A 27994-nucleotide genomic window follows, 5' to 3' on the forward strand; every position below is an offset into this window, starting at 1 on the left:
CCACCATGCCCAGCTAATGTTTTGTATTTTTAGTAGAGACGGGGTTTCACCATGTTGACCAGGATGGTCTCGATCTCTTGACCTCATGATCCACCCGCCTCGGCCTCCCACAGTGCTGGGATTACAGGCTTGAGCCACCGTGCCCGGCCGGTTTTTTACTTTCTTGACAATGTCCTTCATGCACAAAGGTTTTTAATTTTGATGTGTTCACTTTAATTTTTTTCTTTTTGTTGCTTGTGCATTTGGTGGCATTTAAGAATTCATTGCCAAATTCAAAGTGATGAGATTTTACTCCCATGTATTCTTACAGGATTTTGTAGTTTTAGCTCTTTTTTTGTTTTTTTTTTTTTGAGACGGAGTTTCGCTCTTGTTACCCAGGCTGGAGTGCAATGGCGTGATCTCGGCTCGCCGCAACCTCCGCCTCCTGGGTTCAGGCAATTCTCCTGCCTCAGCCTCCCGAGTAGCTAGGACTACAGGCACGTGCCACTATGCCCAGCTAATTTTTTTTTGTATTTTTAGTAGAGACGGGGTTTCACCATGTTGACCAGGATGGTCTCGATCTCTTGACCTCGTGATCCACCCGCCTTGGCCTCCCAAAGTGCTGGGATTACAGGCGTGAGCCACCGCGCCCGGCCTAGTTTTAGCTCTTATATTCAGGTCAATTCATCTTGAATTTGTTTTTGTATATGGTATGTAGTGTGAAGTAGGGGTCTGACTCCATTCTTTTGAATGTGGTTATCCAGTTGCCTCAGTTTCCTCATCTGTAAAATAGGGATAAGATTGTGAGGATAGGCTACTCTGGGCATATTGCCTGTGGGGCACTGTTCCCTGCTCCGCAAGGAACAGTATTTAACAAAGATTGTAAGGATATTTTTTCTTCAAGGTTTTTTTTTGTTGTTTTGTTTTGAAAAAAATATGATCTCTTTGAAGAAACTATTCTTTAGCCATTGAATGACCTTGGCACCTGTGTTGAAAATCAAATGTAGATATTTGGGCTTATTTTTTGGCTCTGAATTCTATCCCATTGGTCTCTATGTCTGTCCTTATACCGCACTGTTTTGATTACCATAGCTTTGTATAGTAAAATTTGAAATTGGAAAGTATGAGTCTTTTAAACTTTATTCTTCTTTTTCAATATTATTTGGGCTATTTAGGGCCCCTTGACATTTCATGTGAATGTGAGGATTGGCTTTTCTATTTCTGAAAAAAGAGAAAGGCTGTTGGAATTTTGATAGGGATTACATTAAATCTGTAAATTGCTTTGGGTAGTACTGCCATCTCAACAGTATTGTCTTCTAATCCATGAACATAGGATGTCTTTGCATGTTTATAGATCTCTAATTTCTTCAAACAAAACACTGTTTGAAGAAATTAGAGATCTATATACATGCAAAAGCCCTTCACCTCCTTGGTTAAGTATTTTTTTGGAGGCTGTTGTAAATTTTTTTTTTTTATTTTTTAAGAGATAGAGTTTTGCTGTGTCACCAGGCTGGACTGCAGGGGCACCATCACAGCTTGTTTCTTGGGCTCAGATGATCCTCCCATTTCAGCCTCCTGAGAAGCTGGAAATTCAGGCACACGCGAGCCCACTCCTGGCTAATTAAAAACATTTTTTTGTGGAGACTGTCTCACTGTGTTGCCCAGGCTGGTCTCAAACTCACTGATGTAAGCCTGTCCCGGCTTCCCAAAGTGCTAGGATTTTACAGGCGGGAGCCACTGTGCTGGCCTTTTATAGCCACGTCGAGGTAAAATTGAGGCACTACATGATTCTTCCATTTAAAGTGTACAGTTTATTGTCGATGCACGTTAGCGTTGCTTCCACTTGATGGCTACTTGGATAATGCTGCTGCAGACATTTGTATGTTAAGTTTTTGTGTGGATGTGTTTCACCATCTCCTTTTAATCCTTAGCAGCTCTCTGAGGAGTGGGTTTGTGTGTGTGTGTGTGTGTGTGTGTGTGTGTGTGTAGGGTGCTTGGATTTTTATGGTCAGAACAGTTGGAAGGAGTCAAGGGGTGCTGGGAGGGTGTGGTGGCAGCACTACCCCACCTGGCACAGAGTTGTTTTGGCATTTGATCTACCTGCACAGCTATATTGGTGAATACCAGCCCATGGGATTTGGCCTTATAGGGCCACAGGGCATGTATATTTGGAAGCCTGGGCCTCCCCTGGGACTAGGCCACATGCTGAGGCAACTGGTGCCCCAGGGCACTGCCTCTGGCGCCTTCCTGGCAGTCATGACCTGTGGATCACTGGGGCTCAGCCCAGCACCCCAGTCTGCGTCAGCAGAGGCCACCTGGAGGGCTCCTCCAGGGGAAGCATTCTCATGTGTCCCCTGCCCCCACTCACCTGGCACCCCTTGGCACCCCTTGTGAGTCACCATCATACTAGGCCTCCTGCCACCCACCTGGGACATCGCTCAACGTTGTGCTAACCTCTCCCTCCCCTCCTGCCCCATTTCAGGTGAATACATCAAGACCTGGAGGCCACGGTACTTCCTGCTGAAGAGTGACGGCTCCTTCATTGGGTACAAGGAGAGGCCCGAGGCCCCAGATCAGACCCTGCCCCCCTTAAACAACTTCTCTGTAGCAGGTGTGTCTTGGGACGAGTAAGCCAGTGTTCTGGTGCTCACAGGATGGCTGGCAGGTCCTGGGGGCTCATGGGACGTTGGTCACTGAGCCGTCGACCTCTCCTGGGCCTGCTTGCCCTTGGATCCGTGTCTGCCCTTCTCCTGCTCTCCCTCCTTGTTAGCTGGCCAGGCGGGCTGTCCTGAGGGGAGATGCAGAGTGGGAGGGAGGGAGAAGTCAGGACGCTTGCCCACACCCAGCTCCACGCATCGCCTCCTTGTGGCTCCAGCTTCTGTTGGCCAGGCCTCATGGTCCCAGCTGCTGGCAGGTGCTTTCTGTCCTGTGTTTTGGCAATAGCCTCCATCCTGTGTCCCTCAGACACAGAGGGGTTGCAGCTTCCCACTCAGCCAGTCACAGGAGTGGCCTCGCGTCCTCTGTCCCTCCGTGATACCCAAAGGGATGCCTTCCAGCTGGACCCAGGCAGTGAAATTTCACAAGCCCCAAGCCCTTGACAGAGCCTTGGAGAATGTGGTCCTGTCCGCACCCCTGCCCCCTTCTGCCTTCTTCCTTCCTTGCTGACCTGATGGGTCACCATTTCCTGTTGTTCTGCCAGCTAAGAACGTTAGAGTCACCCCCATCTCCACTGCCAGTGCCTTAGCCCAGACCACTGTCCTCTCCTGTCGTTCTCTGCAACCCAGCCCCCATCCCATGCTGCTCTGCGTGAAGCCTTTTCCTGGTTGCTCTCCACGTGTGCTGGTGACTCCGACACATCTGTTCCCAGCCCCAGCGTCTCACTGGAACTCCCAGCCTGTCCCGGGCTGCTCCTTGGACAGGTCTCCCCAGGTGTCCTCTAGGTCCCTCATGCCACGTCCCAACCTCACCTTCAGGCTTCTCCCAGCTTTCTATTCCTGTCTCCATGTCAGGGACAGCAGGCCAGAGGCCTGGGCCTTGTCCTTAATGCCCTCTCCCCATGGCCTGTCTGCCTGCCCCTCCTCCCCTCTGTAGGGCTCCTCTCTGGTGTGACCCCCTCCTCCCCAACTGGCTCCCTGCCTCCCTGGCCTTCTGACCAGTCTCACCCTCTACATGGAAGCCAGAGGGCTCAGTCTCAGTCTGTTTGTGCCCCTTCCCTATCTAAAGCCTTCTGTGGTTCCCTGCTGCCCTGAGGACCAAGCCCAGATTCTTCCCTATGGCCTCCAAAGCTCTGCCCGGCTGGCCGCAGCCCACCTCTCCAGGCTGGTCTGTCACTTGCCCCTCCTCACCTTTGGAGCAGAATTGGCCACCCCCTGAGTATGTCACACCCCCTCTCACCTCTCACCTCTGTTCTTCAGGTACCCTCTAAGTTCCCTTTTCCTTCAGGGCTTAGTTCAGAGAAGCTGCTTCCTCTGGGGAACCCCCTGCCCCGCCCCCAGGCTGGGTTGGATGCTGCCTCTGAGCTTCTGGCACCTCTGGGCTTGTCTTCATCATGGCCCTGTCTATGGAGCCGTCACTGTCTGGTGGGCTCCTCCCCTTCCACACACACACTAGACCCTGAGCTGTGTGAGAGCAGGACCAGGGCTGTCTCAGTCCCTAGAGTGTCTCCAGCACCATCTGGCATGGGGCTGGGCATGTGGGAGGTGGCTCAGGCACTGTGGGCTGCAGGCTGGCAGGGCTGTCCCCTCAGCCCCCTCCTCTCTGTTCCGTCTGCCTGCAGAATGCCAGCTGATGAAGACTGAGAGGCCGAGGCCCAACACCTTCGTCATACGCTGCCTGCAGTGGACCACAGTCATTGAGAGGACCTTCCACGTGGATTCTCCAGATGAGAGGTGGGTCTGGGCCTCCGTGTGGCTGCCCTTGAAAGGGACCAAGCCTGGTGTGAGGAGAAGGGGTACATACACAGATGGAGAGATTTTCCCTGGCACCCTATACATAGGGGTTTCGAGTCTACTCCTATTGGTGTGGGGGTCTTCTCAGCTGGGGCTGAGAAGAGCTGGAGTTCCTACGCTGAAGATCCCACACCGTCCTCAGACTTGAGGGCACATTGGAATCACAGGCAGAGCTTGTGAACAGTCTAGACCACTGGGTCTCGCCTTAAGACCTGTGACTACCTGGAGATCTGCCCAGGGTCAAGGACCTACATTGTTTTTTTTTTTTTTTTGAGACTGAGTTTCACTCTTGTTGCCCACACTGGAGTGCAATGGCACTATCTTGGCTCACTGGAACCTCTGCCTCCCGGGTTCAAGCAATTCTTCTGCCTCAGCCTCTTGAGTAGCTGGGATTACAGGCACGCGCCATCGTGCCTGGCTAATTTTTTATTTTTTAATATTTTTTATATTTATTTATTTATTTATTTTAAGATGGGGTTTCACCATGATGCCCAGGCTGGTCTTGAACTCCTGACATCAGGTGATCCACCCACCTCGGCCTCCCAAAATGCTAGGATTATAGGCGTGAGCCACCGCGCCCAGCCAATTTTTTGTATTTCTAGTAGAAATGGGGTTTCACCATATTAGGCTGGTCTGGAACTCCTGAACACAGGTGATCTGTCTGTCTCAGCCTGCCTCAGCCTCTGAAAGTACTGGAATTATAGGCGTGAGCCGCCACCATGCCTACTGGCTTTCTTTCCTTTTTTTTTTTTTTTTTTTTTTTTTTTAAGACAGGGTTTCACCATATTGGTCAGGCTGGCCTCAAACTCCTGACCTCAGGTGATCCACCTGCCTCAGCCTCCCAAAGTGCTGGGATTACAGGCATGAGCCACCGCGTCCGGTGCCTGGCTTTCTTTTGGAGACAGAATCTCGCTCTGTTGCCTAGGCTAGAGTGCAGTGGCATGATCTCAGCTCACTGCAACCTCCACCTCCCGGGTTCAACTGATTGTCCTCTCTCAGCCTCTCAAGTAGCTGGGATTACAGGCATGTGCCACCATGCCCAGCTAATTTTTGTATTTTTAGCAGAGATGGGGTTTTGCCATGTCGGCCAGGTTGGTTGGTCTTGAACTCCTGGCCCCAAGTGATCTGCCTACCTCGGCTACCAAGGTGCTGGGATTACGGGTGTGAGCCACCCTGCCCAGGAGGAGCTACATTCTTAATGAGAATCTCTATTGATTTTGAGGCAGGTGGTCCAGAGAGTCATTTTAAAAAGATCAATTTAGTAATAAGAAGATATGATAAAGACTCATCCATTTCAAAAATGAAACAGTATAAGGAGGTGTCTAGTGGGAGCTTCCCCTCCCTGCCCTTTCCATTCACCCCCTCACCCCATCCTCCAGTTAATCACTGTTCTTAGGTGCCCTGGAAGAACGGAGGGAGATCTTTGTGCCCTGCTGCCCTTGTTTTTTTTTTTCTTTTTATACAAAAGGTAGCATTGTACACGCTCCTGCACTTGCTTTTTCCCTTAGTGTACCCTGGAGAATTTGCCTTGATGTATGGAGAGGTGCAGCTGCTCTGTTTCATGTTTTGGTTTTTTCTTTTTGAACAGTTAGACATGTGTGTCCCAAGTGTGTTTATTCAGGCATTCTTTATTAGCGATGACTGCGGTTGTTTCCGGCCTTTGGCTCATGATAAGCAATGCTGCAGTGAAATAGCCATGTCTGTCTCATTTGATGTGTGCACAGGTAGACCTGTCTAACAACTGCTTAGATGAAGGATTGCTGAGGCACCGGGAAAATGCGTTGGTAGTTTTGCAACGTTTCCATTAGGCGATGTCTGAGAGTGCCCTCACGGCCTTATGTTTTCAAACTTTTGGATCTATACCAGTCTGAGCAGTGGAAAATTCAGCGCCTCAGGGTGTTTAACTTGTGAGGTTCTTATTCTGAATTGTCTATATTGTCTGTATATTTTTCTGTTGGGTGGTTGGTCTTTTTCTTATTTATGTATTAGCTCTTTATGTATTAAGGAGCTTAGCCCTTTGTAATCAATGGGAAATGTTCCCTTTTCCCACTTTGTCCTTTTGGACCTCACTTCGAGAAATAGTCTTCTAGCTTTTCCATGGGGTAAGGTTTCAGCAGACCCTCTGGAGAGCCCTGAAATAAGAGAAAGAAGAAAATAAATAGGAGAAAAAGAAGAAATAGGAGAAAAAGCCCTGAAATAGGAGAAAGAAGAAAACTTCCTGCCGTTGGGGAAATGCTCCGTATCTGCACTGTCCAATAGGCACCTATGCCGATTGAGTGTTTGAAATTCAGCCACCAAGGAATGGATTTTTAAAGTTTAATTAATTTAAATCACCGCATATGGCTAATGGCTACCTTCTTGGACCGTACAGTTCAGAAGTCTACAATATCATGAGACTTGTTACTACAATCTATACTATAATTATTGTGTATCCTCCCAAGGTAAAAAATATACTTGCCCCACTGAGGGGAATAAAATTACCTTCTCAAGCCAACTGAGGTGCTACTCAGTTGAAAACTGTGGACCAAAACATGAATGGCCAGTAAAAACAGATCAAGACCAGTAGGGGTCTAGGTCCTGGGTGTTGGGCTGCGTTTTGAAGGCTGGATAGGAGTTGGCCACAGAGCGAGCAAGGAGAAAAGTCCAGAAGGGACAGCATATGCAAAGGCTTAGGGGTGAAATAGCTCATGCTTTCCAGGGACCACAGGGCGTTCTGTGTCGCCAGAGAATCCAGGGGCCAGGAGTGTTGGAAGAGGGTAATTGGAGGTGCTCAAAGCTGGAGAGCTCAGCCAAGGCCTTGGACTCCAGGTGGAGATCCCCACAGGGCTTGACAGGCGCTTAATAAATTGGGGTTTGTCCCAGGGTTGTTACATGACGCAGGGGGCTGATAAACAGGAGCGGCTGATGCAGCAGTACCTGGCACAGTTCGCAAGCCTGGAGCGGGAGCAGGGGGAGCTGGCAAGGTGTTTCAGTAGGCAGGAGAGGTGATCTCGTTTCCATTTGCACAAGACAGCGTGCCCTTTCCTTTACCAAGATTGTGTAAGCCGGAGAGCCCCACCTGCCTTTTCTTCTTGGTACCTGCTGCTGTTGCCAAAGAGAACACTGCTGGAACTACTCTTGGAGACCAGATCCCATGTTTCTGACCTTAAGTCTGGGTGGATGGAGAGGGTGAGCCAGAAACCTAGCAAGAGGGAGCCCCTCCACTCTGCTCCTGGCTGACTGATGCTGTCCTCACAGCCCTAGCCCACATAGGCTGATGCCAGCTGGCCTCTCCTAAGCCTGGGGAGGAATGCAGGGGTTGCAGGGCAGGTGGGTGCCACTCAGTGACTGCCTGTTGGTTAGGTGCTGCAGCACCTCCTCACTGGGCTCCTGGTTGCCTCTCCAGCTGGAGAGACCCTCCTCCCTGTCCTCCACTTCACTGCAGATACGCTGTTTCAAACAGAAATGTTGAAAGGATAGTGTAATGAATGGACGTCCAGGTGCCCCGCTCCTGGTCCCGCATTCACCATGTCTACCTCATCTGGCTGTGTTTTATGCTGAACCTGAACTTGCATTCATACTTTGTGACACTTTACTCCTTGTAGCTATGGCAAGCATCTCCTAAGAATAAGGACTTTCTTCTACAGAATCATGATGCTGTCATGCCTGAGATAGTTACAAAATAATTTGTTTACTAATAACTTCTCCTTATCCATGTTATACTTGAATTTCTTTGGTTACCTTTTGAAGAATATACAGCCTCTAGTATGTTGCTTTTCAAACCAGGATTCATGCAAGGTACATGTCTCTTTGACCTGTTTTATTTAATCTAGTTCAGCCCTTTGTCTTTTTTTTTCCCTCCCAAAGACATTGATTTATTTTATTTATTTATTTTTTTGACAAGCCAGGCTAGTCGTCTTGTAGAATGTCACACTTTCTGGGTGTGTGATATTATTGTCTTTTGGTATCGTTTACTTTTGTTTTCCATGTCTGTATTTCTTGTAAACTAGAATTCGGTCTGGAACAGGATAGGCAGACTATGGCCCTGCCTTCTATTTTTTAAATAAAGTTTTATTGGAACATGACCATGTCCAGTTTGTTCATGAATAGTCTGGCTGCGTTTGCCTTACTATGTCTGAGTTAAGTAGTTATGACAAAGACTGGCTTGCAAAGCCTAAAACATTTAAGAATTGGCCCCTTAAAATTTTAATTAAAATTTTTTTAAATTTAAAACTTTTTTTTAAATTGACACAAGTTCTTGCTCTGCTCGGCTGGAGTACAGTGGTACAGTCATAGCTCACTGCAGCCTCAAACTCCTGGGCTTAACCCATCCTCATGCCTCAGCATTCCGAGTAGCTGGGACTACGGGTGTGTACCACCATGCCTAGCTCATTTTTAAATTTTTTTGTAAAGACAGAATCTTGCTATGTTGCCCAGGCTTGTCTCAAACTCCTGGTCTCAAGCACTCCTCCCTCCTCCACCTCCTGAAGTTCTGGGATTATAGGCAAAAACCACCACACCCAGCTTTTTGGTCCTTGAAAGAAGAAGTTTGCAGACCCCTGGTCTTGGCAGGCAGGAGTGCTTAATAGTGCATCAGATGAGTATGATCTTTTTTTTTCCTTTCTTTTCTTCCTCAAGTGTTTTACTTGGTATGATCTTTTTTGTTGTTGTTATGGTGGTGATGGTGGTGGTGCTGGTGACAGGGTCTCTGTTGCCCAGGCTGGAGTGCAGTGGCACAATCACAACTCACTGCAGCCTCAACCTCCCAGGTTTAGGTGATCCTCCCACCTCAGCCTCCTGAGTAGCTAGAACTACAGGTGCCTGCCACCACACCAGGCTAATTTTTGTACTTTTTGTAGATATGCGGTTTCACCATGTTACCCAGGCTGGTCTTGAACTCCTGGGCTCAGGTGATCAGCCCATCTTAGCCTCCCAAAGTGCTAAGATCACAGCCATGAGCCACTGCGCCTGGCCGTGTGCCATCTTTTTGCTGTAAATCTTATGTATTTTCTCTGCTTAGAACTCTGAATGGCCAAAAAAAAAAAAAAAAAAAAAAACAACTCTGAATGGCTTTTATATTCCCACTTAGAGTAAACTTTGAGGTCTGTGCTGTGTCCTGCAGGGTCTTGTATGATCAGCCACCTCTCCAGAAGCATTTCCTCCCACAAGCAGCCTTACTTAGCCACATGTCTCCTTGCTGCTCCTTCAACATGCCCAGCACATCTCTTGCCCCAGGACCTCGGCGCTCACTGTGGCGTTTTACTAAGACCTCTTCCCCTAGATGCCATCACAGCTGTCTCCGACTCCACGAGGTCTGTGCTCTGCGCTGCCGCCCCAGCAGATCCTGCCCTGCCTCGCTTCCCTCTGTTGCCCTTCCCCAGCTGTGCTTTGCTTCATAGCCCCTGTCTAATATAAAAGTGGGACATTTATATTTATTTATGCATCTGGCACACAAATGGGTGTTCAGCAAGTGTTTGTTGGATGAGGAAAAAACAAATTATCTGAGCTAGATCCTGTTCCGAGTACATATATTAATTTATTTTATCCTCACAAGGGAGGCTGTCTGCACACAGGAAGGGCCTCAGTGCCCTCCAGCTGTGCATGCCCTGCCAGTTGGGGAGGGTGATGGCTAGGAGAGAGTCCCCACAGTCAGCCGTCACTTCTGAAGTGGTGAGGACAGGTTTGTTCATGAAGGACAGCCCTGCCACCTCCACTTTATTGAGCTTCTCTAGGGGGTGCCCCCAGGGCTTCAGGTCCTAGATTCAGGCTGGCTGCTGTGCCCCTTCCTCAGTGGGGCTCAGCTCCCTGGCTGTCATGAAGTGCAGAGGAGGAAGTCAGTGTGAAGGTGCTGGCTCAGGGCCTGCCCATGGCAGCCTTCATCACACGCAGCGCCGGTACCTCTTACCTCTGTCTCCTCTGCCACCAGCACCTCTTTCCTAGAGGATGCCCGGGTCTCCTGTCACTACCCCCAGTCCATAGCCCACGCAGCAGCCACTGACTTAAAACAGAAATCAGAGCTGTTCCCCCTGACTAAAACCGTTCAGCGATTTCCTGTGGTGCTGAGGATAAGCCCCAAATCTCTACCATAGGGGCATACAGAGCCCCCCAGTGGTCTGGGCCTGCCCTCCCTCCTGTCCTCATCTCCGAGCTCCTCTGTTGGCTCCAGCCACTTTGGCGCCTGTGCACCTTCCACAGACACCCCCGGCTCGCCCCTGCCCTGGGGTCTTCACCACACAGTTCCCTCTGCCTGGGTTCCTTTCCCTCCCAGTCCTCTGCCTCCTTCCCTCTGTTTCGTTTATGTCACAGCTGTGTACCAAGGGCCTGCTCTAGGCATTGGGGATGGCTATTGTCCAGGTCCTGGTTTAAACGCCACATCCTCAGGCCTCCCCTGACTGCTGTCTGAGAAGGGGCTTCCCTGTTTGGCCCCCGCCTTGGAGCTTCTACACACTTGTCTTCCCCTTCAGGTCAGGAAACCTGATGGGCTTATTCCCTGCCGCATCCTCAGCACCCCGAACAAGCCTGGCACACAGAAGCGCTCCACATCTGCAGGCCGGCAGGGTGAACTCTCATCACAGCCTTACCAGACCTCACTGTGCGGGGCACTGCCCTCAGCACGTGATGTCCAGTGTCTCATTTCACCCTGATGGGACCCTCTAGAGCCTCACACATTGAGGCACAGGAAGGGCACACGACCTGCCCAGTGTTAACTGCAGGAAGGGGCAGAGCTGGGATCCGCCCCCAGGCCATCCATCCTGGAGCCTGCCCTCTTACCACTGTGAGGTCTCCGGCTGGTGTGGGAGGCAGGCAACGCATTGGGCGCCGAGGGCCCCGTAGCTCCTGGCCCAGAGCCTGTACCCTGTCCAGTGTTGGGGTGAACATGACTCCCCTATGCTCCTCCCCTGGCCCTGAGCCCAAATGAGGACGAGAAGGTCCCGGAAAATACCCGATGGGAGAAGTGCTTTCCGAGGTAGGAGTGCCTGGGTTGTGTCCCTGGCCTCTGTAGGTGGGGGCATGAGCCTCTCTGTGCTTCGGTCTTGCCGTTTTAGCATGAAGTGAATGGCAGTGCCTACTATACAGGGTTGCTGGGAGGGCGACAGGAGTCCTTTCCCATAACACACAGCAGTGCCAACCTCTGTGAGTGGAAGGTGTTCGTGGGATGCTGTTTAGTGGTGGGGATGGGGGTCCCTCTCTGAAAGGCAGGCGCAGATCATGGCTTCCAAGAAAAATTGTTCCTTCCCTTTGCCCCTGGGCTCCCTGGCAGATGTCCCATGAGCCTTCCCTAGAGAGGGTCCCCGCTTTATCCTCCTGGGCCTCGCATAGCTTTCGGCAGCTTTGCTGAGGCTCGGAGACAGGTGGGTGGTGCCAAGGAGGGATGGGCTGTGCACAGGCGAATCCCAGCTCTGCCACGTCCCTGCTGTGTGACCTTCACAGGGGACTCCACCACTGTGCGCCTCAGTCCCCACAGCAGAGAGAATTGCAGTGGCTCTTGAGAACCAGAGAGGTGGTGTCTGGAGCCGCCATTCTGTGCTGTTACCTTTCCAGTTGTGGTTTCCCTGGGGGCTCTCCTATAGGGGGTAGAAGATACTTGAGCCGTAGCTTTAGGGGGAGCTCCCCTTTGCCCCAGACCCCATGTTGCAAACCCTTGAGAAGGATCCTGGACAGAGGCCCTTGCTTTTTGTCTGGAATTCCGAGTGCTGCAACCTTGCGACTTTGGTCCAGTTGGAACGGGATCGGAGGGCTTGTGAGGCAGCAGGCAAGCCCAGTTACTCCTGGATAACCTCCTGCATCGCTGTGGTTTCTGGAGCTCTCTGTAGATTGGGCAGTGGGAGCCAGGGTAGGTGGGGGAGGTTCGCCCCCGCCGGTGTCTTCGGCACCCTCCCCTAGTTGAGTCTGCCTCCCCCAGCCACGTGCGCAGTACTCTATACCTGCAGTTCACCAACCTCTTAGCCCCAGGCCCTGGCAGAGGGGACGGCTGGGAGGACGGAGCTCATTCAGGTGGCAGAGCCACTTAGAGCCCCAGCTGGGGTGGCTCCAGGGCCTGTGCTCCTGATTCCCATCCGGAGTAGCCTCCTGGAGCTGCTTCAGGGCTGGTAGTGTGGCTGCGCTGTCCTTCACGTATTCAGGTTCTCTCCACAGAGGGACCATCTGTGTTCTCTCCACCCCCTCTTTGAAAACAAAGATGATATCACGCTCTACATCTTAGTCTGCAATCTGCCATCTTCACATGACAGTCTCTCAACATCTTTATATATCAGAGACATATTTTTCTTTTTAATATATTCACTGTATCTCTTAGAAGATCCATGATATTTTTTCCTCCAGTCCACCAGCTTTTACTCAGAGTCAGCATTAAACAAATTTAAAATTTGTGAGAGGACAACTATGTCTGATAAAGCGTGTCATGGAAGGTGGGGCACAGTGGCTCATGCCTGTAATCCCAGCACTTTGGGAGGCTGAGGCAGGCGGATCATGAGATCAAAAGATCGAGACCATCCTGGCCAACATAGTGAAACCCTGTCTCTACTAAAAATACAAAATTAGCCGGGCGTGGTGGCACGCACCTGTAGTCCCCGCTACTTAGGAGGCTCAGGCAGGACAATCACTTGAACCTGAGAGGTGGAGGTTGCAGTGAGCCGAGATCGTGCCACTGCACTCCAGCCTGGCGACAGAGCGAGTGAGACTTCATTTCAAAAAAAGAAAAGTCCTGGAATCTGCTCCTGCCCCTCCCCCACCCCCCGTCTTTTGAAAAACAGGAATATTAGTGTAGCGTTTGGGAATCAGGCTGTTTATTGTTCCAAAGGGGGCATGGGTTAAATCAAGTTGAGAAATGCTGGCTTGAGACGTTGGGTCAGGGAGTACGGAAGCCAGCACCGTTCTGCCTGGGCACGCACCAGGGCTCAGTATGTGCTCTGCCCGGGTCCGCACTGGGCCTTGCTGCGCCCTGGCTCTGGGCCCACTTGGACTTTGGCTGCCTCGCTCATTTGTTACCCAAGTATCTGCCGAGTAGCCACCATGAGTTCTGGGGGCAGAAGCATGTTCAAAACAGGTAGAAATCTTTGCCTCTGTGGGGTGGACATAGATGGGTTATGGGGACTCCAGTCACTGGGTAGGTAGGGAGGACATCATGCCAGCACTTAACGCGTATGCATCTATCTTACAAAGCATGGCACCGTATTTGCACGTTTGTCTTACAAAGCATGGTCTCGTGTGAGTGTAGCTGGTTTGAGAAGGCAGAGCCTCATGTGTACTCACTGGACCTTTGAGCTTAGTTGCTGCTTGGTTCAGCAAGCCATGGGGCTCGTAGAGAACTGCCCTGCCCATTGGCTCTGGGAGAGGCCACAGGCCTTTTGTGATTCCAGCTGTCAGGCCTGGAGCAACTGCTGTTTTTCTGGAATTCAGGTTTTTAATCTGTGCCTCAGTTCCTCCTTCGTAATGGGCGGGGGTGGGGGTGGTTGATGATAAACGAGGGGTTCCCAGTTGTGAGTAGGGGCTGTTTCTTTCCCTCGACTCCCAGTTCCCCTCACTGGAGGCAGGCAGGGCTCCTGGGTCATGACTTCTCTTCTGGAGATGTTTGTGTTTATGTGAGCACCTGTCTGCAGAAATTCATTATTTTCTAACTCAGTAGCACCACCTTTCTTTCTTTTCCTTTTTTTTTTTTTTTTTTTTTTTTTGAGACAGAGTCTTGTTCTGTCACCCAGGCTGGAGTGCAGGGGCACAATCTCAGCTCACTGCAACCTCCGCCTCCGAGGTTCAAGCAATTCTCCTGCCTCAACCTCCTGAGTAGCTGGGATTACAGGCGCCCGCCACCACACCCAGCTAATTTTTGTATTTTTAGTAGAGACGGGGTTTCACTATGTTGGTCAGGCTGGTATTTAACTCCTGACCTTGTGATCCGCCCGCCTCGGCCTCCCAACTTTCTTTTCTCTTCTTCTTTTTTTTTTTTTGAGACGGAGTCTCGCTCTGTCACCAGGCTGGAGTATAGTGGCTCATTCACTGCTCACCTCCACCTCCCGGGTTCAAATGATTCTCCTGCCTCAGCCTCCTGAGTAGCTGGGATTACAGGCACCCGCCACCATGCCCAGCTAATTTTTGTATTTTTAGTAGAGATGGGGTTTCACCATGTTGGCCAGAATGGTCTTGATTTTTGGACCTCGTGATTCACCCACCTCAGCCTCCCAAAGTGCTGGGATTACAGGCGTGAGCCACCGCGCCCAGCCTGTTTTTCACCTTGCTTAATTTTGAAATTTTTTATGGAGGTGGGGTCTTCCTGTGTTGTCCAGGCTGGTCTGGAATTCCTAGGCTCTAGCAATCCTCCTGCCTCTGCGTCCCAAAATGCAGTGATTACAGGAGCGAGTCACCTCCCTTGGCCCTGCACCTTGCTTTTTCTCAAGAGGTCTCAGGTCATCCCAAGTCAGCATGCAGAACCCGCCTGTATTTCCCCCAGCTGTGGAATGCCTCATGGCATAGACGTTTCACAGGCATTCCGCCTCACAACAGCCTGTGTGTTTAAGCACTGCTGTCATATAGTTCACCAGATCGAAGGCACTGTCATCGGGGAGGCACCATATTTCATATAGTGCCAAGAAAAATAGTGCCCAGTTAAATGAAGACAGGCCCCACCTGTGAGCTGCATCTGCATTCCAGCAGTGTCAAATGTGGAAAAGGGTGCGTGGTGTGATGGATGGAAATAGAAGTAACTTCTCGTGATAAACAAGGAAAACAGACGGGAGAACAGCCCAGCAGGGTGTCCCGGCTTGGATTTTGAAGCCCAGTCCCAGCCACTTGTTCCCTGCTGACCTGGGGTGGGGGCCATCCTGGAAGATGCGGGAGAAGGGCTGGACTGTTCTTGGCTCCTTTCGAGCTGGCTGCACTCCCTGTGGCTTATTTCAGTCACTGGAGTTTGGGAGGTTGTCTACTTGCACTCTTTGAATTTTCTCACTCTTAGTGAAGATTTTACTTTTCCTATGGGTCATCTGAACACAGGGGGTTCAAAATGCATTGGGTTGAAAACACCTAATTGCGGTATGGTCAAAAATGGGGGATGTGGACAATTTGGTGTCATTTAGCCTAATATTTTTTTCATTTTGGTCTCTGGTCATTTTCACTTATTAGGCAGAACAGTTTGTAAGTCTCCAAAGAAAATTCTTTTTTTTTTGCTGAGTGCAATGGCATGATCATGGCTCACTGCAGCCTCCACCTCCTGGGCTCAAGCTGTTCCCTCACCTTAGCCCCGTGAGTAGCTGGGATCGTAGGCATGTGCCACCACACCTGGCTAACTTTTTATCTTTGGTCTCTACAAAATGGGCATCCATGTTGCCTGGGCATCCATGTTGCCTAGGCTGGTCTCAAACTTCTGGATGTAAGCCATCCTCCTGCCTCAGCCTCCTGCCTCAGCCTCCCTAGTAGCTGGGATTACAGGTGCCTGCCACCACGCCCAGATAATGTTTTGTGTTTTTAGTAGAGACAGGGTTTCACTATGTTGGCCAGGCTGGTCTCGAACTCTTGACCTCAGGTGATTCACCCACCTCAGCCTCCCAAAGTGCTGGGATTACAGGTGTGAGCCACTGTGCCCGGCTATTTATTTATTTATTTATTTATTTTTTTTTTGAGACGGAGTTTCGCTCTCGTTACCCAGGCTGGAGTACAATAGCGCGATCTCGACTCACCGCAACCTCTGCCTCCTGGGTTCAGGCAATTCTCCTGCCTCAGCCTCCTGAGTAGCTGGGATTACAGGCATGCGCCACCATGCCCAGCTAATTTTCTGTATTTTTAGTAAAGACGGGGCTTCACCATGTTGACCAGGATGATCTCGATCTCTTGACCTCGTGATCCACCCGCCTCGGCCTCCCAAAGTGCTGGGATTACAGGCTTGAGCCACCACACCCGGCTTTATTTATTTATTTTTGAGACAGAGTCTGGCTCTGTCACCAAGCTGGAGTACAGTGGCTTGATCTCTGCTCACTGCAATCTCTGCCTCCCAGGTTCAAGCGATTCTCCTGCCTCAGCCTCCTGAGTAGCTGAGACTACAGGCGTGCGCCACCACTCCCAGCTAATTTTTGTAAATTTTTTTTTTTAGTAGAGATGAAGTTTCACCATGTTGGTCAGGATGGTCTCGATCTCCTGACTTTGTGATTCACCTGCCTTGGCCTTCCAAAGTGCTGGGATTACAGGCATGAGCCACCATGCCCGGCCCTTTCCCCAAAAGTTCTAAACAATGAGTGGCAGAACTAGTTTATTGTTCTTTATTTATTTATTATGTATTTTTTTGAGACAAAGTCTTGCTCCGTTGCCTGGGTTGGAGTGCAGTGGTGCGATCTTGGCTCACTGCAACCTCTGCCTCCCAGGTCCAAGCAATTCTCCTGCCTCAGCCTCCTGAGTAGCTGGGATTACAGGTGCCCACCACCACTCCCGGCTAATTTTTTGTATTTTTAGTAGAGACGGGTTTCACTATGTGGGCCAGGCTGGTCTCGAACTCCTGACGTCATGATCTGCCCACCTTGGCCTCCCAAAGTGCTGGGATTACAGGTGTGAACCACCATGCCCAGCCTGTTCTTTATTTTTTAATTTTTGTTTTGTAAAAACTTTTTAAGAGATTGGTCTTGCTTTGTTGCCTAAGCTGGTCTTGAACTCTTGGGCTGAAGCACTGGGTCCACCTCAGCCTCCCAAAATGCTGGGATTACAGGTGTGAGCCACAGTGCTTGGCCTCTGGTTGACTTTTCTTAAACCAGGCTCCCTTCTGCTGGGACCTGCTTCCTGTCCACCAGCTTCTCTCCTGTACACCCCTGGGCTGCCAGGACCTCTGTCCCTGCCATGCATACTCCCTGCTCCCAGCGGAGTGTCCCCTCCAGGGAGTCCTGTAGGCCAGCTCTTGCCTTGTAATGTCTTCAGCGGCGTTGGCTAATGAATGCTGCCTCTTACTCTTGGTTTTCCTTTACAGAACATCGGTAACTTATAAACTTGGGCTTGTCGTTTGTTCCGAAGAATTCACGGGAGCACTGTCTCTCCCTTGTTCAAGGCCCAGCGTGCTGGCTCATTTTCAAGGGGCCGTGAAAAGAGAGGGTCACTCTTCTTTGATCATTTCTCTACTGCCTGCCTTAGACTGGTCCGCAGGCTGAGTCACTTGAGGGAAATTGATCTCTCTTTGTATTCCATGCTTACCCTCTCCTCACGATCACAGTCAGGAGTCTGTGAAATTTCACTCGGGTCCCTTCAGCGCTCTGTGGCTCATAGGGATCTTGCCCAAATTCCCATGGGTATACAGTCATTTGATCACCTCCAGCAGGGGGTGGCTGGGAGGTGTCACTCAGCCCTTCGACTCCGAGGCCCAGGACTCCTGACTCCTGGGACTCACGTGTGTCCCTGCACAGGGAGGAGTGGATGCGGGCCATCCAGATGGTCGCCAACAGCCTCAAGCAGCGGGCCCTGGGCGAGGACCCCATGGACTACAAGTGTGGCTCCCCCAGTGACTCCTCTGTGGCCGAGGAGATGGAAGTGGCGGTCAGCAAGGCACGGGCCAAAGTGGTAAGCACTGGGAGCAGGGGTGGGGCTGCCAGCCTGTGATGCCCCCACCCCCAGTGTTGGCCCTGATCACTTTGGTTTCCATACAGTTCAGGGGGCTCAGCTGTGAGACGACAGGCCTGCCCTGCAGGGTGGGGTGATTTCAGGTGGCAGGTGCCCCAGGGGCTGCTCCGTGCCCGTGGAGGAGGGAGCAACCCAGGGTGGACCCTTTGCAGCTTTGTCCTGAGACGAGGTGAAGACCTGGCTACCCCCACGTCAGAGCCCAGTCCTCCCAAGGCCCTGTCCCTGGGAGAGCCTGGTCTGAAGGCCACTTCGGAACACATGGTTGCTGCCCAGAGCCTCCCTTCCTGCTCCAGCCTAAGCCGTTTGGCAACAGTGTCTTTTAGTTTTCCTCTTTCTTTTGTTAAAATTTCCTCCCACGGGCCATGAGCCAGGCATTGACTGCCCCCACTCTCCCTGTCCCTGGCAGACCATGAATGACTTCGACTATCTCAAACTCCTTGGCAAGGGAACCTTTGGCAAAGTCATCCTGGTGCGGGAGAAGGCCACTGGCCGCTACTACGCCATGAAGATCCTGCGGAAGGAAGTCATCATTGCCAAGGTGCGTGCCCTGGGACTGCGCTTGCCGGCCTCTGTGGGGGCTGTGGTTTGGAGCCTGACCCTGAAGCATGGACGCTTACCCACGCTGTCTGCTGCCATGGGCGGGGCTTATTTCCCCCACAAATTCCATCCTCACTGGACTCCATCCTCTGAGTCCCCACCTCCACCCTCTGGTAGGGGCTGGGGGTGACTGTAGAGAGAGAGCCTTGGGGCCTCACCCAGCAGGTACTATCGAGGGAGGCCGAGGCCTCTTAAGGCTGCGAGGACGTCCCTTTGGGGAGGCCGGGGCTCTGCTCAGGGTGTCTCAGTTGGAAGCCGGGCCAGAAATGGAATTCTGTTTTTTCCCCTTATTTGAAGTTTTTGTGATGGAAGATTCCAAACATATTCAGAAATGTAAAAAGAAAATCAATATTGCGGACCGCCATGTAGCCATAGTCCAGTTTCACCGGTTGTCAGCATGTAGCCAGCCTTGTTTCCTTAGCTCCGCCTGCCCCTATTGCTCTGGAATACTTGAAGGCCTGTGCTAGACGTCACATCACTCCACTCATACATACTCGAATACGTGTCTCAACAGATGAAGACTGTGAAGAATCTAATCATGAGGTGCTGCCATGAGAGCCCACAAAATGAACCGTTCATTCCTGATGCAATGATTGGGCCTAAGGCGGCATTCCGCAGCCCCAGCGTTGTTGACATTTTGGGACAGATTGTTCTGTGCTGTGGGGGCAGCCCTGTGCATTGTAGGGTTTTAGCAGCACCCCTGGCTTCTACCCCCTAAAGCCAATAGTGGCTCCCCAAGTTGTGACAATCAAAAGTGACATTTGGGCCGAGTGCTGTGGCTCACGGCTAAAATCCCAGCACTTTAGAAGGCTGAGGTGGGAGGATTGCTTGAGCCCAGGAGTTCAAGACCAGCCTGGGCAACAAAATGAGCCCCCTGCCTCTATGCTGCTCAGGAGGCTGAAGTGGGAGGTGACCCATGTTTATGCCACTGCACTCCAGCCTGGGTGACAGAGCCAGACCCCCAACTAAAAAAGAAAAAGAAAAGACTTTAGACCTTCTCAGGTGTCCCCTGGGGATACACTTGCCCCAGGGAGAGCCCGTGTTGAAGTTGCTGCAGGTGGCTCCAGAGTTTTGGAACTTCTCCTGGTGGTTCTCCTGTACAGTCAGGTACCAAACTCGAACCTGAATTAGAGTCGCCCATAGGGCTTGTGAGACAGTGCTGGGCCCACCCCAAGTTTCTGACTCTGTGGGCCTGTGGGTAGGTCCCAGGAATTTGCATTGCTGCCAGTTCGCAGGCAGCTGCTGATGTGGCCAGTGTGGGGACCGCACCCTGAGAAGCACTGCTTTGCCGTGTAGGGCTTCATTAGGTTCAGTTCCTTCTTTGGGCAAGAACGCTTTCTAGGTGGGGCTTCCCACAGCCTGTGGCGGCACCTCGGGGCTCTTGTGATGTCTGTCTCTCCTGCAGGGGTGTCACAGGTGGCTTGCGCCTAGCAGCCTGGCCCCCTCTCCCTCATTGTGACATTCCTGTTGACTTTTCACTTGTGGCTTTGAGAGCCACTGATGATCCTCACCTGGGTCTGTTCTTTGCTGAGGGCTCGCAGGCACTCATGTTCCACTCCTGTCACTGTTTCTGTATTTATGGCTGGGAGTGGAATTGTATCTCACAAGGCCTTGATCCCATTCCTAAGGTCGGGGTCGGGGGGCAGGCAGGGTGTTGCCCACCAGCCCCTCACCCGCAGTCTGTCTGCAGGATGAAGTCGCTCACACGGTCACCGAGAGCCGGGTCCTCCAGAACACCAGGCACCCGTTCCTCACTGTGAGTTGCACTCCCCTTCCCAGGCAGTGTGAGGCCGGCCTGGACAGAGCTCAGGGAAAGAGCCCAAATCTTCTGCTACAAAGCGCAGCCTTGGGGTAGGCCAGGTGGGCAGGGCAAGGTGTTGCTGCGCCCCCCAACCCCAGTCATCTGAACCAAGACATGTGGCGGGGGTGAGCAGGCTCGGGGAGTGGGAGGATGACAGCTTCTTCACAGATGGAGGCTTCATGTAAGCACTTGAACCAGCTAAAGATATCATGTCATATGATGGCTGCTGTCTACGAGTTAAGAGCACTTGGCCCAGCTGGTCAGAGTGGATATATTATTTTTTTGTTTTTGTTTTCAGATATGCTCATAGAAGCAGATGTGTTAGCATTGTGTTGTCTGTCAGCTTGGACTGAGTAGATTCCTATTGGGACTGCAGTCTCCATCAAGGCCAGTGGCCACCAGTTAAATGGACTAGACTGAGGATGGCTTATGTGTTATTTCTTTATCTCAGTTGCTGTCCAGGTACCCTATTAAGCCACAGTACTTTTTCAAGTAAAATCTTACGAGGTTCCTCAGTGTAGAAAACAGAATAGTTGAGTTGTCATGAGCTGAGGGACCCCCTGAGGGGTCTCTGAGGAATCTCCATAGGCCTCCTTAGTGCAGACAGAACTACTGTTTGTTGGCTGACAGCCTGTCCATCCCGTCATTGAAGTTGGCTCCCAAGCCATTGCCACTCCCAGCCACAGCAGACATCACTTGTGTGTGGAAATTGAACACATTTTACTGTAAAAACAAGAGCCCTGGTTGCTCAGAACAGCTCTAGCTTCTCCCCTGGCGGTGCCTGATGGAGGCAGAGGACAAGATGGTTCTGCATGTAACCCTTTCCTACCTGCAGAGCCACGCCTTCACTTAAGCCCCAAAAGGTACAGCTGGCATGTGAACCCCATCTGGCTGACTCCAGGCCCCAGCCAGGGCAGGGTGTATGCAGAATAAGCAGGGCCCTCCCCCTCCCACCTCTGACCCTGCTGCCTTCATCCCCCAGGCGCTGAAGTACGCCTTCCAGACCCATGACCGCCTGTGCTTCGTGATGGAGTATGCCAACGGTGGCGAGGTGAGCCGAGGCTGCCCTGGCCTCGTCTTCTGGGGCCTCCTTCCTTAGGGTGGGGCGGGATGGAGAGGAGCTGTGGGTGAGATGGAGGGGTGGAGGGAAATTTCCTGAATGTCATCTTGTGCCCCCTCCCTTAAGGCAGGTGGCATCATCTTCATTTGGGGGGTGGGGCGGTTACTGAGGTTCAGAGAGGTTCAGTGGCTCACCCAAGTTCACACAGCTAGTGAGTGGATGGGTCAGGGGCCAAACCAGTCCAGAGAGGTGTGAAGAGGGCTACAGAGTGGCTGGCCGATAGCACTGGGAAGGATGGTCTTAAAGGCCCCAGAGAAAGCCCCCAAGGGTCAAAGCCTACCAGCCCTCTGTTCCCATGTCCTCCCGAAGTGGATTTATGCAGCCGCTCCACTCCCTATCACAAGGTCACCTCACTCTGTCACCCACTCCTTGCCTCGAGCCTTCTCCATGCAGCGGATGTCACGCCTGCATTGGGATAGGTGGTTTGCTCACCTGTCTGATCTGGGCTTGCCCATGGCCTGCTGTCACTTGGTCATGACGTGCGCTTCTCTTTACCTCCGTGCCGGCCTCTCTCCTCTGCTGCCTTGGACTGTCCCTCCCATACCCTCTTGTGGGTGCCTCCTGGCAGACCCTAGCCCTTCACGCCTAGCTCTGTGTCACTTGTGAGCTGCTTCTGCTCTGTGCCTTGCTTGGTCTCCCTGGCTGTCACTTGCTGGTTTATGATGCAGGTGTCACCGCATCACTGGGCTAGGGCAGGGGACTGGGAAGCTGAGGGCAAGTGAGCGGGCGGGGGCCTGACCTCCTCTCCCACCCCTTCCTTCCGCAGCTGTTCTTCCACCTGTCCCGGGAGCGTGTCTTCACAGAGGAGCGGGCCCGGTTTTACGGCGCGGAGATAGTCTCGGCTCTTGAGTACTTGCACTCGCGGGACGTGGTGTACCGCGACATCAAGGTTAGTGGCAGGGCGTGCACCAGGCTGGCCCGTGGCACGCACACGGGACTCACACCAGGGAGGTGGGGCTGAGGCCTTCTGCCCTCATTCGCCAAGCTCTCCCCACCAAGGTCCAGGGTAGTGGTTCTGTAGCAAGTGGCCAGGGTAGGGACCTTTCCAAGCCTCCATGGGAACTCCTAGGCACAGTCCCTACTTATTTTTATTTATCTGAGAAGGAGTCTCCCTCTGAGTGCAGTGGTGTGATCTCGGCTCACTGCAACCTCCGCCTCCTGGGTTCAAGGGTTTGTCCTGCCTCAAGCCTCCTGAGTAGCTGGGATTAAAGGCGTGCCCTACCACACCCAGCTAATTTTGTATTTTTAATAGAGACAGGGTTTCTCCATGTTGGTCAGGCTGGTCTCAAACTCCTGACCTCAGGTGATCCACCTGCCTCGGCCTCCCAAAGTGCTGGGATTACAGGCATGAGCCCACTGCACCTGGCCTTTTTTTTTTTTTTTTTTTTTTTTAAATATAAAATAGAGATGAGATCTTGCTGTGTTGCCCAGGCTGGTCTCAGACTCCTGGACTCAAGCAATTCTGCTTCCTAAGCTCCCCCAAAGTGCTGGGATTACAGATGTTAGCCAGTTTGTCTGCCTGCATATTTCATAATTAAAAGACAAAAAGTCTAGAAAAAAAGAAAAAAGCTAGTGCCCACCCCCATGTTCGAACTTAAGACCCTGCAGCTCTCAGTGGGGCAGTGGTGGACAGGGCCTGGCTCCCGGTTCTCCCTGCCCAGCTATTCCCAAGGACCTTGAGGGTGGGCCAGGGGGTGGAGCAGGTTAGGTCTGGCCTCTCTCTGAGCCTCAGAGATTGAGGCTGTGTGTGCTGGGCCCAGTCTGGCCTGAGAGAGTTGATATCCAGGACCCCCTGCCATCTTCCTGCTGGGGTAGCAGGAAGCCCTGGGAGCACGTGCCTGAGATACGTTGACTTGTCCAACAGCTGGAAAACCTCATGCTGGACAAAGACGGCCACATCAAGATCACTGACTTTGGTCTCTGCAAAGAAGGCATCAGTGACGGGGCCACCATGAAAACCTTCTGTGGGACTCCGGAGTACCTGGCGCCTGAGGTGTCTGGGGTTAGGGGTGTGGGAACATGCGAGGCCAAGGGTAGGGGAATCCCAGACCAGTGTGTTTCCGGCCCAGATGCCCTGAAGGCACGACTGTGATTCCAGCCTCAGGGCCACAGGCCCAGCCCCTCATTTCCCGTCTGTCCTCAGGTGCTGGAGGACAACGACTATGGCCGGGCAGTGGACTGGTGGGGGCTGGGCGTGGTCATGTACGAGATGATGTGTGGCCGCCTGCCCTTCTACAACCAGGACCACGAGCGCCTGTTCGAGCTCATCCTCATGGAGGAGATCCGCTTCCCGCGCACGCTCAGCCCCGAGGCCAAGTCCCTGCTTGCCGGACTGCTTAAGAAGGACCCCAAGCAGAGGTGAGGGCTGGCGTCGGCCCTGCCCAGCCCAGCCCAGCCCAGCCCAGCCTGGCCTGGCCCCAGCTGCTGCCACTGTCCCTGAAGCCTGGAGGGGGCTGTGTCCACAAAGGCACTCGCTTGTGGTGTCGCAGTGTGTGTTGTCCCCACACAGCCCCTGAAAATGTGGGCACTGGCCCTTAGGGAGAGCTCCCCCAGGGCAGGGCAGGCCATCCTCGACACTGCCTTGGTTTATGGGGACATTGAGAAACAGGGCAACCCTGGGCCTGGCTGGGGCCACCAAGCTGTATGTGGCAGAGCCAGAATGGAACCAAGCCTACCCTACTAACTCCCATTCTGGACTCAGGGTGAGGCCAGACTGTGAGGCCACATGGGTCCAGGCTGCCAACTCCCTGGCTCTGACCCTGGGCACGTTAGCTCCCTCCCTGAGCCTCGGTTTCCTCCCCTGTGAAGTGGTGGTTTGTGGTCAAGACAGAATCATTAAAGGCCATGCGGGGCCTGCCTGCGCCGAAAGCCCGTCTCCCTGAACCCAGCTGCTCTGGGAGGCAGGTGCTGACAGCCATCTCTGCCCAGGCTTGGTGGGGGGCCCAGTGATGCCCAGGAGGTCATGGAGCACAGGTTCTTCCTCAGCATCAACTGGCAGGACGTGGTCCAGAAGAAGGTGAGTCCCCACTGCTGGCCCCAACAGGACCCTCAGGGGCCTGGCCCACCCGTGTTGACCTTGGTTGAGGCCTCCTGGCGTCAGGGTCCCTGAGCCTGGGCTCCTCTCCTCCATAGCTCCTGCCACCCTTCAAACCTCAGGTCACGTCTGAGGTCGACACACGGTACTTCGATGATGAATTCACCGCCCAGTCCATCACAATCACACCCCCCGACCGCTGTGAGTGCCTGGGGCACCCTGCCGCGGTATGCCTGGCCAGTGGTGGAGGGATGGGGCCTGCTCTTAACCCACTTCTTGAGGAGGGCCGTTGAAGGCCGCCTCTTCCTGTCAGGGCAGTTTCCCTAAGGCCTGTTCTCAGGCCCTTTTACTGTTGGTCCTCTGTGGACCTGGTGAGGTCACCAGGAGCCATCGGCTACAGCAGATTCTGGAGCTCAGTGGGGGCCAGAGCAGGAGACAGCTTGGTGCGTGAGGCTGGCTGGGCTCACTGCTTTACAGCTGTGTGAGTTCTTAATCTGAACCCAGCCCAGGGCTGGGCTGTGCTGGGGACACAGCGCTGATGGAGCCAGCCCTGGGCCCTGCCCTGGAAAGCTCCTGGCCAGGTAGAGTGATGGCCTAGAGTGGTTGGGGCTAGGCTGTGGGAGCCCAGGGACTGGGGAAGCTCAGATGAAATAACTGACCTGGCCTGCAGGTAGGGAGGGCTTTCTGGAAGAGGAAGCAAACACGTCAGCTGGCAGGAATGGCATATAGGATGCCAGCAAGGGGAGAAGCGTGACATGGCCGAGGACAGGCAGAGCCAGGGAGATGGGGGAGAAGAGAGGGCATGGGGCCAGAGTGTGAGCGTCTGGGGGGCCACTGGGAGGAATAAGGACTGCCTGCATGGGGGGAGCCAGGGCAGGGTTTTGTGCAGAGGGACAGGGTTGCAGCAGGTCTTTAGAAACCTCCCCTGGCGGCCTGTGGAGAATGGATGGGAGGGCAAGAGGCAGGCCAGGCCCTCTGCTGACCCGTCCTTCCCATCTACTCCACCCGCAGATGACAGCCTGGGCTCCCTGGAGCTGGACCAGCGGACCCACTTCCCCCAGTTCTCCTACTCGGCCAGCATCCGGGAGTGAGCAGTCCGCCCACGCAGAGGATGCCCCCATGCTGCCATCACCGCTGGGTGGCTTTTTTCCAACTTTTTACTTTGCCTTTTTGGTTTGTGTCCCCACCCCTACCTCCTCGCCTGCTTTCCAGTTCTTCTTCAGGCCCCTCCGGGACGCACCCCAGCGGCCCCTGCGGCCCCTGCTTCCGGCCTCACGTTTGTGCCTGGACTCGCATTTGGGAGACTCCATCTCCTGCCCAGGCCCAGGCTGTTGGGCGGCTGCAGAGATTCAGGTTTTAAACCACACAAGCCCCAGTGAGGGGTTAAGCATGGCGCCCGGGGCCTGCTTGGGTTTCTGGCCCGGGCGCCGGTGGCTGCCTCTGCGCTGCTGCTTCCAGATGAAGCCTGCCTTCTGGTGCGACACGACACCCGGCAGACAGTGGTGCTGCCTTCCAGGCCCCGTGGCCTAGGCTTGGAATGCCCAGGCGCGGGTCCAATCCCCCACCCGCTGTCCTCCCATGGGGGCAGAAAAGCAATAATATCCAGGGACAGGCAGGGGCCCTGGGGAGCTGCAGGGTTGGGAGTTAGGGCCGCTCCCTGGTGAACACAGCTAGGTCCTAGGATCTGTGCTGTGGGAAACCAGGAGGGGCCGGGCTGGGTGCTGCCTCCTGGCCCTGCTTCCTCCCCACCAAGCTGCCATCCTCACCCTGTGGATGAGGCAGGAGGAACACTTGGGGGCAAACCTGCCTGCCCCCAGCCCCGTGCCTTACCAGGGCTTCCTTCCAGCTGGCCTTTCCTCCTGCTGGACCCCGGGCCTGGCCGGGCCTGGGCTCGCCCCCTTCTCTGCAGGGGCGGAGGGGCACCAGCCTCAGCTGTTACAATCTTACACCAGACAGTATTGGGCCCCATGGACTTGGTCAGGGAGGAGTGGGGGTGGGCATCTCTGGTACCTGTTGGGGTGAGGGAGCCTCTGAGAAGGGAGGCTCCTAGGCCCTGTCTTCCTTCCCCCTCCCCAGGGCCCCACGTTCTGCAGCCTTAAGGTTAAACATGAGTGCATGTCTATGTCAGTGCTGTGGGACCCCTGTGTGTGCTTCAGACTGCGTGTGTCGGCGTGACTCAGGCACACGTGGGTGTGTGTGCATGTGTGTGGGTGTGTGTGTATGTGTGTTGGTGTGTGTGAAGCAGTATGTCCTCCAGTGTGCATGGTGTGTGGGCTTGGGCCCCATCCCTGGCCCGAGCATTTCATCCTGTGGGGCAGGGTTGGTGACCTAGTGTGAGCCCAGCCACCGGGATCCAGGCGCTGCCCCGCCCACGCCTTCCCTCCCCGCAGCAACACCTCTGGGTGTTTGGAGTTGAGCTTTTGTGGGTTTGATTTCCCTACCCCACCTCCTGTACTGCGCAGTTCCTGGCGGGGTGGGGAGGGGTGGGGTGGGTTTGGGCGGGTGGGGGTCTTTCTTTCCTCTGCGCGATGTCGATTATCTGACAGTTCTCTTCCGTCCCTACTGGCTTTTCTCCTCGTCTTCATATTTGTACGGTACAAGCAATAAAGACACTCATTTCAGACCAGGGCACCGCCTGCACTCACGCCGGCCCAACCACCCTGGTCCTTGCTTTGGTGATGGAGTCCGGCCCCTGGGCCCCAGCTCCTCTTGTACCAGCAACTTCCTTCAGCAAGGGAGGGGGCGGAGCAGGGGTGTGGAGGTGAGAATGAGCTCAGGGCGAGGGCAGCTGGGGTGTGTGCTGGAGCTCTGGGTGGAGAGGGTGGGTGGAGCTGGAGCTGTGGGGTTGAGGGGGGTGGGTGTGGGTAGACAGAGATCACTCCAGGCCCTCCGTGCTGCTTAGGCCAGGATGCTCTGTGGAGGAACAGGGGTGGAAGATCTGGGTGGCCTAGAATGAGGAGGGTGCCTGTGGTGTCACTGAGTGAAAGGGAATGGTTCATTCCACAGGCCCCTGAGCCTTAGAGTGGGGCATTCCTGTCTAGCCACACCTCCCCGTTTATGCTGCCACCGGAAGCCTTGAGGCCCCCAAATTCCAGTACAGACCCAGTGGTTTGTTGATGATGGTGTGGTTGCTGTCGCCTGGGAGCTCCTGAGCATTTGGTTAGGGCCCGCTCAGCTTCGAGTCAGTCCTCCACCAGACCCTGCCCTTTAGCCTGGCTGTGTCTGGGCGCCTGCACTTAACATGCTTGAGTCACGTGGCTGCCCGGCCGGGGCTCGATGGGTGGAACACCTCCCCCAGCCGAGGACCAGGGACCAGAGCCCTGCCCTGCCGAGCCCTGCTGTGGAGAGAGGGCCTGGCACAAATGAATTTGAGATTTGGCCACAAGGTGTTAGCACTTCACACCCATTAGAGTCTAAGATTTTGAGTGAATTTAAGCAGAAAAGTCAGATCCAAT

At 53.4% G+C, this 27994-nt stretch overlaps 1 protein-coding gene across 7 annotated transcripts in view; it reads left to right on the top strand.

Annotated features, from left to right (window-relative positions):
- The window catches only part of AKT2 (AKT serine/threonine kinase 2), a 57183-nt gene extending 30016 nt beyond the window's left edge, over nt 1-27167 (top strand). For 6 of the 7 annotated variants that reach the window (XM_032248762.1, XM_032248765.1, XM_032248763.1 and 3 more), the window contains exons 3-14: nt 2462-2590; nt 4256-4367; nt 17774-17927; nt 18394-18525; nt 20275-20340; nt 21368-21436; nt 22272-22394; nt 23370-23498; nt 23649-23863; nt 24434-24521; nt 24638-24740; nt 25551-27167. In XM_032248762.1, coding sequence (XP_032104653.1) covers nt 2462-2590; nt 4256-4367; nt 17774-17927; nt 18394-18525; nt 20275-20340; nt 21368-21436; nt 22272-22394; nt 23370-23498; nt 23649-23863; nt 24434-24521; nt 24638-24740; nt 25551-25630 — 1400 coding nt within the window. In that variant the 3' untranslated portion in view covers nt 25631-27167. The other variant, XM_032248768.1, reaches the window with a different exon arrangement.
- Nucleotides 27168-27994: the final 827 nt, after the last annotated feature.

This window comes from Sapajus apella, unplaced genomic scaffold, assembly GCF_009761245.1.
Source record: "Sapajus apella isolate SASKATOON/1434 unplaced genomic scaffold, GSC_monkey_1.0 scaffold68, whole genome shotgun sequence".
Taxonomy (NCBI): domain Eukaryota; kingdom Metazoa; phylum Chordata; class Mammalia; order Primates; family Cebidae; genus Sapajus; species Sapajus apella.